This window comes from Podarcis filfolensis, assembly GCF_964270895.1.
Source record: "Podarcis filfolensis genome assembly, chromosome: 1".
NCBI lineage: Eukaryota > Metazoa > Chordata > Lepidosauria > Squamata > Lacertidae > Podarcis > Podarcis filfolensis.
The window spans coordinates 128004895-128017748 of NC_139604.1; the positions used below are offsets into that span (position 1 = coordinate 128004895).

The following is a 12854-nucleotide window of genomic DNA, read 5'->3' on the forward strand; positions in this document are numbered from 1 at the left end:
TAAACCATGTTCAACATGCTCAGCAAAATGACACTATTTGCTCTAACTCTTTCAAAAATAAAACAAAATGTCAATGAACAATAAATCTTGAAAACACATCAGTAAACGTATAATAAACATTGTAAGTCAAAAGAAGGTCTTATAATAAAAATACAAAAATATAATCCTAATAGTAGCAAAAAAGAATGCATCTTCAAAACTGAATCTTGACTCCAACAAAACTCTTAAAACAACACCCCACCCCAATAGTCTCTAGATATCCCGAGCAGGAGGTCTTAATCTCAGGGGCATAGTGTGGGGGGTGGGGATGCCCTAGGTATACAATATTGAGGGGGGGTGTTGGTGCAAAAACTGAGTCCTGTTTATACAGAAAATAAAATCTCTGCACCCTTCCTATAATTCTGAAGGAAAATGTCACCACTCCACTGCTTGAGCAGCCAGCCATTTCTTCACGGGGAGTGTGGATTCCTTTGTTGGAAAGGGAACCTGACACTATCTACTCAGACGTAAGTCCCACTGTATTCAATGGAGCTTACTCACAAGTAACTGGGTAAAGACTGGGAAGCCTTACATTGCAATCCTATGCATTTTTACTCAGAATCAAGTCCTGCTGAGTTCAATATGATTTATTCTCTGGTATGTTCCTGGTCATTCTCACAGTTTCCATTATATTCTTATTCTGATTATATCCTGCCTTTTCCCCCCTGACAGGGATTCAAGGAAGATTACAGCTAAAATGTTATTTCATTCCATTTATCTGTGGAAGGTGTTGTGCATGATCCCTTCCCTCACACATTTTTTTTCCTTTACAACAATCCTGTGAGGTAGGTTAAGCAGAGAGGTTGCAATTGGCTCAATGGGTCCCTATTTTCATCTGAGAAATGTTGGAGGGTATGTTCCCTTGCTGCAAGAAGTAAAGTTACAGGGAACCAGGCAGAGGGCCTTATCAGCAGTGGCGTCCTCCACGTAGAACATCCTCCCATCAGATGACAAGGATATTAAGAACTACACAGCTTTTAGAAGACATCTGACAGCAGCCCTGCATTGGGAAGTTTTTAATGTTTGATGTTTTATTATGGTTTTATATTTTGCTGGAAGCTGCCCAGAGCGGCTGGGGAAACCCAGCCAAATGGGTGGGGAATAATTACAACAACAACAACAACATAAGGCAGCTTCCTTCAACAGAGAGAGCCACTTCCTTCTTCAGCTCTTCCCCCAAGAAGCAGCAGTGAAAGTGAGTTGATGCAGAACACCAGCATCAGAATTAGACCATAGCACAATAGAAGAGCACATGCTTAGCATGCAGAATGTCGCAGGTTCAATCCTGGACACCTCCAGGCAGGGCTAGAAAAGACCCCATCTAAAATTTTGCATAGCTACCAAATCAGTATATTGAGCTAAGTGGAACAATGGTCAGCATAAGACCACTTCTTTCAGTTTTTGGGCAGGAGTTCCTGTATACCTTTTAAACATTTCCAAAAAAGACTATTTGGAAAGTATGCTCTGTCTGGTTTGACCATTATCTCTGGAGACAAAGTAGGAGTGTGCCTTTGGGGGTGAAGTCAAACTGTTGGAAGGTTGCAGCACCTGCTGTGGCTGTAGAGACTGATGTGGGAGAGACATGTTTCGTTGCAGGTGGGGCAGATGAATCCATTCGCAACTAAGATGGAAACGAGTGCCAAACTTGTGCTGTATTCCACTACAGTTCCAGAATTGGTTTTCACATCGCTTAAATATAACACAGAACTTAACAGCTGGGGGAAAGTCATGAAAATGCAAAAATCTGCCCTGTGCATGCCACCTGTAATGGAATAAACCCGCCTCTAACACGCTACTATTGCCTCAAGAGAGTGTTGTTGAACACCCAAGCAAACAAGCATAAGAACCACCCAAGAAGCGTGTGCTGGATCCGGCCAACGGCCCATCTAGCAGTCCAGCACCCTGTTTCCCCAGATGCCCCCACTGGGAAACCAGCAAGGGGGACTGGAGCGCGGGACCACCTCTCCCCAACTGTGGTTTCCAGAAACGCGCATCCAGAGGGGCATTGCTGCCTCTTCCAACCGTGGGGGCAGCGCACACACCACCACCATAAACTGGGCGCTCCCACCTCCTTGGAACTTGCCAGTCCTCTTTTAAGGACACCCAAGTTTGGTGGCCATCACTGCCCGGATCTGGAGGCACCCCTTTTCCTTTGCGCGCGTGCGTGCGCCTTTTTCCCGGCCTCCTCCTTGCCTTCCTGTTCCTCCATTTTCCTCCTTTAACTCGTCGCAGGTATTGCTCAGGGAGTGGAAGCAGTTAAAGGGGCCAGGCAGGCAGGCAAGGCAGGCAGGCTGCTCCCCCCCCCTCCAGCCGCCCTGTGATATGCCAACCACAGGGTGACGCAAAGGCTGGCAGACTCCAGCTCCACAAGCCATTTGCACCTGCGTAAGAGGCGCAAGCGGAGCTCCTCGCGCTGCAGCCGCCCCGAGAGAGGCTCCCCGCGGCCGCCGCCCTTTCTCCCTCCTGCTGCCGCCGCCTCCTTTCCTCGCCCATCCTCCGACCCACGGAGAGAGCCCAGCCGGGATGTCTTCGCCGCCGGGTCGCCCCAGCTCCTCCGGGGAGCACTGGGTTGGCGACGGCGCCGAGGACGAGAGCGCGGCCGCCGGAGCTCCGGCGAGGCGCGGCGATGGCGAAGGCGCAGGGGCAGCGGCGTTCGGCTTCTCCAAGGAACCCCCGCCCGTTTCCATGGCGACTGCATCCACAGGTAAAAAGGAAAGGCGAGGTACCCAGAGATGCTCCACAAAGGGCCTTCGCCACGTTGCGGCGCGCCTCTCGCGGCAGCTTTGGCCGCCTGGAGGTGGTCCTGGCCGGATTCCTGGGGGGTTTCAAGGGCGGTGGGAAATCAAGGCCGTTGGAGATGGAAAAGGGACCAGGCTTCCTTCCAAAGTTCCACAAGGCTCATCCTTATATGCGCTGTTTGGCCTGTTCTGTGGAGTTTACGTGCGGGGCTATGGGGGAGCATTTCAGCCGGAAATGTAATGTTTTCTCACCCTCCCCCCATCCTTCATACACACACCCTCGACTGTATGTAAATCCTCTGGCCAGGCAGAAGTCATTGCCCAGACCTTGGGGTCAGCTTGCATCATAATCTTCCCCTTAGTGTGTGTCTCTCTCTAATAAATTCCAGCGTCCATCCTTGATTAATTTTTCTGTGAGGCTGGTTGAAGAGGGCCTTTGGGACACTCTCTTCTCCCTTGGGGTGGCAGCACATCTGGTTTTAAATGCTCTTCGATGCTCTTAAATGTTTTTCGATGCCCTTAATTTTTAAAAACATGTTTCCATTTTAGTTGTACTGTTTTTGCTATTTTCTTGGAGCCCTTTTGGAGGAAGAGCAAGATAGAAAACTAACAAAATGAAATAAACATCGGTTTGCATTTACAGTAGATGCAGCCAGTACTTTCACTTTCAACAAGCTAATCCCCCACTCCCTTTTTTGGGGGGGTGGTAGGTTGGAGATAGTAGTTATTTTCAGGACTCTCTCTGTGTGTGCCCACACTGTTTGTGGAATTGAAGAGGCTTCAGCTTCTGAGATAATAGTTTTGGGGGCGGGTGGAGGTTGGAAAAAAAGGATTTTTCCATCCCTTCATCTCCTGCGACTGAAGAGGTTGCCTGCTCTACTTTTAATTCCCACCTGCCAAGGAACAGATCTGTGTCCCCGTTATGCAATCTTGCAGTATTAAACTTGTGTGGAACAAGTTTGGGAGTGGGAGTGGATGGGGGAAAAGATGGGTCCCAGTTATGCAACAGGACACCCAGTTGCTGTCTGTAGCAGGAGCAGCTGCATTGGGGCTGGGCTCTCCTCCCTCTCTGATCTCCTGGGTTTCCTCCTGCACAAGCTGCCCTGTGCAGGATACTGTCCAGGGTTATTTGCTCCTTGCTGTGCTGTATGTGTGTGTGTGGTGCAGGCGCAACACATTATTTTTGAACAGTTCCCACCACCACACACACTGACTTTGCCGTGTCTGCTCTTTTGTTGTGAAATAGAACCTAAATGCCTTTGCGTCGACGCGGGTAAATGTTCAGCCTTTTGCGTAGGCTTTGAACCAAAATGCAAGCTGCCAAACCAACCTGCTTTTCTGTGCGCCATGGATTCAGAATTAATAATGTTTTTGTTTTCAGACCTTTTCACTGGTAAAAAAGTGGCTTTGCATGGAAAAAGAAAGGCAAATGTTGAGGAATACACTGTGCATGTGTGAGTGCAAAAGGGGAAGGATGGATTTCCCTGAGGGTTATAATTTCAAGGGGGGATACACTCCCCCAATCCCAAGAAATCTGCTGCGTAGTCCCTTATGTCAAGAAAGCTGAGCCAGTCTCAAGGGACAGACATTCTCAGGAACAAAGAAGAGTAGTTTTTCTAATGCAACCATCCATTTCTACTATGTTTTTTTTTAAAAAACAATATATTGCCTAATTTAAAAATGAGTGCATTCATCCATCTCATTCAAACTTTCTAAAAGGATTGCAGGAAATCAGTAGTTAAACAAGGCTGGGAAGGGGGCACTGGAAAGAGATTTCTTTTACATTTCTTTTGGAATCCTCTCCAAAGCTCCCCCCCTTTTTTTTGAAAGAAAGAAAAGCAACGCCTTTACTTTTATGCTGGCTAAATCTGGAAGCCTGAGAAGAAAGAGGCAGGGCTGGTGATTTTCTGATGCTTCCTTCATGCGGCTGGACTAGAGTTCAAAAGAGCTGACAAAAGCATAATGGCTTGATTGTTCGTTGTGTTGGTTTCTTATTTGATAACGAGCGGGGTGGGGGGGAGGTGTTTGTGGGAAATGGGGATAGGGATGTTATTTCCCAAATGCAGCAGGACCCGGTATCATTGCATCTGAAAACACACACTCCATATTTCCCATTTGCTTGGAAATAAGTACCACTGAAACCGGCAAGGTCTACCTTAGAATCAGGGTGTTGATTCGGCAGATGGGCACTCCTGTTGCTTCCTGTCGCTGGAGGAAGTGCTTGTGTTTACCTTTCCTTTAGTCCATGAAATAAATGGCCTTTTATTCCAGTGTTTCACATGCAGCCAGTAGTATCATATTGTGGACTTTCGGGGCTTTGAAAATGGACTGGGTCTGCTGTTCACGAAGTGATCTGCTGCGTCCCTTACTCACGTGTGTGACTGAACCCCAAAGCAGCGTACGTGTACAGACACGATCCAAATCATGTTTATTGGGAAGTAAGCCCCGCAGACTTCAACGATGCTTGCTTTTCCAGTTCAAGGTTGCAGCCTTAGTAAAATAGATTATTTCACTGGGGGGTAGGGAGAGAGAGAGAATCGGCGGAGCTGACTGTCACAAGAACTTACTTTGTGTAACATAGCAGATAGAATGGACTGTGCTGCCTGTATATTTTGCATGCTTTCATTTTGGCTGTTCTGCTGATATTTAGCATTGGTATAAAGTGTGCTGTGTACATGAAATGCTTAGCATCAAAGATTCAGCCCCCTGGTGCACCTGCATGGGGGTGCATCCGAAATTGGCATCCCCTGGGATGCCGGTTCTCCTTCACGCCTGCTGTAGCATCTAAGAGCACTCCCTGTGGGCATGCAATATCACCATTATTATGTGTGTGGTTCTGTGTGGTTGTTTGCTGCTTACAGAGGTCAAGGAACTCTTGCTGTGAAATTCTCACCGTTGCGATTAGGCTGCATCCAACTAAGTCATATTCAAAAGTAGACCCGTTGAAATCAGTGGACTGAAGTTAGTCATGACTTGGGTACCACTCAGCGTCATTTCTCGATTTATATGCTGCTTGATGCCCAAGTAGACTTCTAAGTGGTCTTCAAAATATAGTGGTACCTCGGGTTAAGAACTTAATTCGTTCTGGAGGTCCGTTCTTAACCTGAAACTGTTCTTAACCTGAGGTACCACTTTAGCTAATGGGGTCTCCCGCTGCCACCACCACACAATTCCTGTTCTCATCCTGAAGCAAAGTTCTTAACCCAAGGTACTATTTCAGGGTTAGCGGAGTCTGTAACCTGAAGTGTCTGTAACCCGAGGTACCACTGTAATAGATTTGTTAGTCTTTAAGGCACTGTGGGTTAAACCACAGAGCCTAGGACTTGCCGATCAGAAGGTGGGCGGTTCGAATCCCCGTGACGGGATGAGCTCCCGTTACTTGGTCCCTGCTCCTGCCAACCTAGCAGTTCAAAAGCATGTCAAAGTGCAAGTAGATAAATAGGTACTGCTCTGGCGGGAAGGTAAATGGCGTTTCCGTGCGCTGCTCTGGTTCGCCAGAAACGGCTTAGTCATGCTGGCCACATGACCCAGAAGCTGTACGCCGGCTCCCTCAACCAATAAAGCGAGATGAGCGCTGCAACCCCAGAGTCGGCCACAACTGGACCTAATGGTCAGGGGTCCCTTTACCTTTAAGGCACCACAAGACTCTTCCTTGTCACGAGGCAGAACATTTTAAGGCTGCGGTCCTGGGAGCGAGTCCCATTGAATTCAGTGGGGCTTCTGAGTAGGTATGTATAGGATTCCACTGTATGGTTACTTTATGGACTCTGGGGCTCTCCCTTCCTGGGTTCTGTACCTTTTAAACCAGACAGCCTTTCAGATAGAGGACACTGTCAAATATCCTGACAGCCCTCCAGTGCAGCCTTGCAGGAAGCCAGCGACTGATACTAAATTTGCATAAATCAGCACATGCAATTCGGTATATGCACTGGTTCAATTTTGCCAGGGTGTGTATTTACTGAAATTCATTAGGAGTAAAATGGGTTTATGTGAGGAAGGGGAGCAGCAAGCGCTGCAGTGTTAGACTCGCCCCCTCCCACTACACATTTATTCTGCTACTATCCTGAGCTCTGTGATGGGCATTGCATCGCAAACCAGAGGGAACATTTGATTTAATGCGTAGGCGCTTAAATATTTCAGTCGAGAATCTGAGCTGTGAAAAGTCGGGAGAGTTCGCACCTGTTCTTTCCGTATGGCCCGTTGCAAAAATGGTTAAGAGTGCATCTCATCCTAACAGCCGTCTAATTTAAACGCACAGCAAAACATCACGGCCTCTGTCAGATGCCTGGCCCCTTTCTCAGAGAGTGGCAGTTTGGCTTGCCAAAAATCATTGTTAATAATAATATAATGAAATTGTTTTTTGGTTTGGTGGGAAGGCGAAGAATAAGATGCAGTCTGAGGCAGATCCAGTAAATTCATGAAGATTATTCACCAGCAAGAGCGATGCTGGAGCGTGTTCTCTGTGTTCATGCCACTCAGCACGCCATCTGGACCTAGGTTCTGTTATTTATTTTTATACAGGGATGGTTAAAAACAATGTTGCCATAAATATTAATGCTGTTCCCTGGAATTCATTTCCTGGCGCAAATTCGTAAGGACTTCCAGTGTCTCTGGACTGACACATCCAAGGCTTTCCACAACCTTCTTGGTTTCTGAACAGCAACAGAACTTTATTCAGCTTTTTGCAACTTTTGTAACAGGCAGCAAAGAACACGTTCCTGGCCTCAAAACAATGACAACAACTATTTTCTTATTTATATGCCCCCCCATCTGACTGGGTTGGTCCAGCCACTCTGGGCAGCTGCCAGCAAAATATAAAAAACATAGTGAAACATCACACATTTAAAATTTCCCCATACAGGGCTGCCTTCAGATGTCTTCTAAAAGTCAGGTAGTTGTTTATTTCCTTGACATCTGGTGGGAGGGTGTTACACAGGGAGGGCGCCACCACCGAGAAGGCCCTCTGCCTGGTTCCCTGTACCTTCACTTCTTGTAGGTAGGGAACCACCAAAAGGACTTCGGAGCTGGACCTCAGTGCCCGTCATTGCGAAATGATGATGATGATAAATAATAATAATATATTTAATTTATATACTTCCCTATACCCAGAGGTCTCGGGGTGGTTCACAGAATAATTTCAAAATATAAAACCACAAAATACATAATCAAAATAAAAACAGCAACCCAATACCCCCCCAAACCACATTTTAAATATACAGCGGTTAATTTGCTACCATGTGACAATGAGAGTGTGGATCATATCCCATGATATGAACAAGCCTTTCTCCGCCCCCTTTTTGAAAGTCATCTCTTTTTATTATTTTTAATAATACTTTTATTAAGTTTTCATTTTTACAATATATAAATACTTCCTCCTTTTTCACTTTTATGCTTCTGTGAGCTAGTCGACTCCCCCCCCCCCCCCGCCCGGTCTCAGGGTTACTTTAATTTTTTATTTTCTCATCGCATTCCCCTTTCTTCCTGATTACGTTACACCATTTTCCATTACGCATTTTAAAGAATATGTAAAAAGGTAGCGTTATCGTTACAAGTCTTCTTAAGTCAGTCCTGCTAGCGCTGTTAATTGTTTACCATTGTCCTTCAGATATTGCATAAATTTACCCCAGTGTTTCTGGAAAGCTTGATCACACTGATTTTCCCAATCAGCTTCGCCAGCTCTGCATATTCTATCATCTTCGTCTGCCGCCCTTCAATTGTTGGTAATTCCTGTTGCTTCTATTTCTGGGCTAATAAAGTCCTTGCTGCTGTAGTTGCATACCTGAATAATTTCTGGTCTCTCTTAGGCATGGGCAGGCAACCTAAGGCCCAGGGGCCGGATCCGACCCAATCGCCTTCTAAATCCGGCCTGCGGATGGTCCATGAATCAGCATGTTTTTACATGAGTAGAATGTGTCCTTTTATTTAAAACGCATCTCTGGGTTATTTGTGGGGCCTGCCTGGTGTTTTTGCATGAGTAGAATGTGTGCTTTTATTTAAAATGCACCTCTGGGTTATTTGTGGAGGCATAGGAATTTGTTCATATTCCCCCCCCCCCCAAAAAAAAGTCCGGCCCACCACAAGGTCTGAGGGACAGTGGACCGGCCCCCGGCTGCGAGTCTTAGGGATCGATATGAACAAACCTTTCGACCAGTGTGCATGTCCCGCATTGCTCCTTCCTCAGGGGCAGGAACAGCACAGGGTCCCACCCCCAGCTCCCAAAACAATGTGCATAGTATTTTACGCTATGCTTTTTAGTGTAGTATTTTATACTATACACTAAGAGATTTTGATTATTGGGCGGTATATAAATCCTGTTAAATAAATAAATAGTTCCGGAAACCAATCTAGTTAACAATTTTAGCTGTTTGTTGCTGTACGTTGTTTTAAGAGCTCTGGTTTTCATTGTTCTTATCTGTCACAGTTTATCTTAAGCCTCTCTTTCAGAGACTTCCCACCCGTAAGGCGACTTACAGACATAAGAAATAATATTACTAAAATAATAATTTTGACCCCTGTCGTAGGAAACCCCACGGGTCCCGCTCCTGGCTGTAAAAATACAACAATGCTTAAAGTGGCAAAATTGACCGGAAAGCCCGGGAACCAAGAAGACAAAAACTTTAATAAAGAATGGGATTTTTTAAATATAACTTATCTAGGAGACCACTGTTGGCAGATGAAACCATTAGCAGTGTTATGTACTGAAGTTCTCACCCTGGGCCAGCAGAGGGATACTGTAGATAGTTTTCACTCAGGTCCACATATGCAAATAAGGAATTGAAAGTGACGTTCAGTGATTGGATAGTTACAGAAGGTGGTTACTGTTGCGTTCTAGTGGAGCTCTGTAGAAGCAGGCTGGCAGAACCCTTCAGTTCAGTTCTGTTCTGGCCTGTAAATAAACAAGAGCTGTTTGAAGAATCGCTGTGTCATCTGATATGTTCACCCACAACTTAACAAGCAGGATTCTAATAACACTTGTAATGTAGCAAGTACCATGGACAATATGGAGAGAGATATAATACGGATTATGAAATAATATGCAGTTGAAAAGGTTGACAATAGGACCCACGGAGGGGAGGGTGGGAAGTCTCGAGATTCATATAAATCTCTAAATGGGGATATGTATTTTGTATTGTTAAAATTCGACACCCGTAAAATCAAATAAAAATTATTCCCAAAAGAAATAAAATGCTTAATTGAATAACTAACCATTTCTTACCTGTTGCAACATGCAAAACCCGAAACGTCCGCCTCCCTCAGCTTAATGAGAAGGTTTTGCTGTGCTCAACCGTGCAACCCAGGGCATGTTTACTCAGAAGTAATTGCTGCTGAATTCAGTGGGGCTTCCTTCCAACCTGGCATGCACAGGACCTTAGAAAGCCCAGGGCTGTCACGTTAGTGATGCTCTGGACATGCAAACCGCTGCAGACAATCTCCATGGGGACTTAAGCTATAGCTCGTGTTCCCTCCCACCCCTGGCCCATGTAGGAAGGCTTAATTTATCATTTTACAACAATACCGTTATTATCCACAGCCCCTCCAGAGATTCCTTAATCCTGGCTCAATAGCAAGCTGCTGTGTCAGCGGCAACTCTGTAAAATTCAGTATGGCAAAGGAAGGCGCCGTAGAACATTGAATTTCTGTGCAGAAATTTCCAGGTTCAAACCCCGTCATTGCCAAACAGCACTGGAACATCCTCCGGCCTGAAGCCCTGAAGACCCTCTCCCAGTTGGTGTTGGCAGTATGGAACTAGATACCGGTAATTATTTATTAAAATGGTATACCTCCCCTTTCTCCGTAGAGCTCAGGACAGTTCAAAGCATCTACCATATTTTTCGCTCTATAAGACGCACCAGACCACAAGACACACCTAGTTTTTGGAGGAGGAAAAAAAAATTCTGAATCCCAGAAGCCAGAACAGCACTGCGCAGCGAAAGCAGCAATCCCACTTGCTGTTCTGGCTTCTGGGATAGCTGCACAGCCTGCATTCGCTCCATAAGATGCACACACATTTCCCCTTACTTTTTAGGAGGGAAAAAGTGAGTCTTATAGAGCAAAAAATACATTTATTTACCGTGTTTTCCACCAAGAAGCTCAAGGTGGTGTTGTACATGATTTTCCTCCTCCCCAGTTTATCCTTGGGCTAAGAGATGGCGGCTGGTCCAAGGTTACCCAATGAGCTTCATGGCTGAGTGGGAATTCGAACCCTGGTCTCCCAGGTCATAGTCCAACATTCAGTCCATTAGGCCACACTGGCTCTTGTAAAAATACAAGGTAAAAACACAAAATATGTAATTTTATAGAAATTTATTTATGTATACTACAGCAGTAAGAATGCTACTTGCCCCAAAGTGGAAAGATGCAGAATTCCCAGCAAAGGAAGAATGGCTACAAAAACTTATGGAATATGTGGAAATGGAAAAACTTACCGGAAGAATAAGAAATCAAGATAACAAACTTTTTATAAAACAATAGAAATAGTTTATTGAATATTTACAGGTAAATTGCAAACAGATAAAAACATTAGCAGCATTATTGTAACAACCTGCAGTTTCATAAGAGTATATATTTAAAGTAGATAATTAAATGAATTTGGATATGCAGAAGATATTAAATAATAACTTTAAGGAACCGCAGAAAGGGGGGGGGAAGGAAGTCAAACTTTGAAATGTTGATTGTAAAACTAATGAAATGTATAAACTTGAAAAGTATAAATAAAAGCTTTTAAAAAGACAAAAAGACAGTGGAACCTTGGTTCTCAAACTTAATCCGTTCCGGGAGTCCGTTCGACTTGCGGAACTGTTCGAAAACCAAGGCGCAGCTTCCGATTGGCTGCAGGAACTTCCTGCACTCAAGTGGAAGCCACGTCGAAAAACATTCACAAACCAGAACACTCACTTCCAGGTTTGCAGCGTTCGGGAGCCGATTTGTTCAGGAGCCAAGCCGTTTGACTACCAAGGTACCACTGTACATAGTAAAATAGATGGAGTGATGGCATTCCTTGTTTCCTGGGCTCCCACGAAAGGGCTTCCTATTAAACCGCAGAAATAATAGGCTCTATTTGTCTTCTTTTGGTAACTTCCTTTTGCATCATGCTGTTTGGTCTAATCTAACTTAAGCAGTGTCCAATATTCTAGCAATGGGTGGGTAGGTTTGGGCTGAATACAAGGTGAATATGAATATATCATGTTTAGGGAAGTTTTTAATCAGGCATCCCCAAACTCGGCCCTCCAGATGTTTTGGGACTACAATTCCCATCATCTCTGACCACTGGTCCTGTTAGCTAGGGATGATGGGAGTTGTAGTCCCAGAACATCTGGACGGCCAAGTTTGGGGACGCCTGTTTTTAATGTTTGAATTTTTATTGTGTTTCTAATGTTCCGTTGAAATGTGGGCGGGGTAGAAATTAATAATAATAATAATAATAATAATAATAATAATAATAAATAATTACTGTAGTTTTCCATGTATAAGACTAGGTTTCCCCCCCTAAAAAATATTGTCAAAAATTGGGGGCATCTTATACACGGATACATCTCCCCCCATTTTCTTAAATCTGAGTCTCCAAAAATAGGGGGGTGTCTTATACATGGGGGCATCTTATAGACGGAAAAATACGGTATATAGCATTGGGGGTAGTGCAGGGGGCAGGGAGAGGGAGAGAGCAATAGTGAAGAATTTCAAGTTTTGATTCCAGGGTTTGCATGAGATGCAGCAGTTACCCGGGGAGACAACAGGACGCGTTTCCAGGAGCAGCTTTTTTCATCTTTTAAAGGCTTGAAAGCAACATCTATTCCCACCCTCCACCCCACAGACTAAACATAGCCACGCTGTTTGGTTTTTTGGCATACTGCTTGCTTGTTGCTGCAAATGAGTTTAGTCATTTTCCTTTAGGGAGGGTGACACAGAAGGAAATGGGTTTGGTTTCTGCCTTCCTTACTCCACCTGCTGCTCTCCAAATCTTTGGACCACAATTCAAATCCAGTTGCAGCACAATCGCAGCAGAGAAGGAATTGCTCCCAGCCTTTGGTTTTATGTGGGGAGGGTTGCTACTCACGGCAGCAAAGGATGCACAGGCAG

General features: G+C 45.1%; 1 protein-coding gene across 3 annotated transcripts in view; it reads left to right on the top strand.

The window, feature by feature from the left end:
• The first annotated feature begins 2235 nt into the window (after positions 1–2235).
• The window catches only part of RTN1 (reticulon 1), a 137073-nt gene continuing 126454 nt past the window's right edge, over positions 2236–12854 (top strand). For 2 of the 3 annotated variants that reach the window (XM_083613654.1, XM_083613655.1), the window contains exon 1: positions 2244–2743. In XM_083613654.1, the coding sequence (XP_083469780.1) occupies positions 2563–2743 (181 nt within the window). In that variant the 5' untranslated portion in view covers positions 2244–2562. Of the gene's footprint in view, positions 2744–12854 lie in introns of all 3 variants that reach the window. The other variant, XM_083613653.1, reaches the window with a different exon arrangement.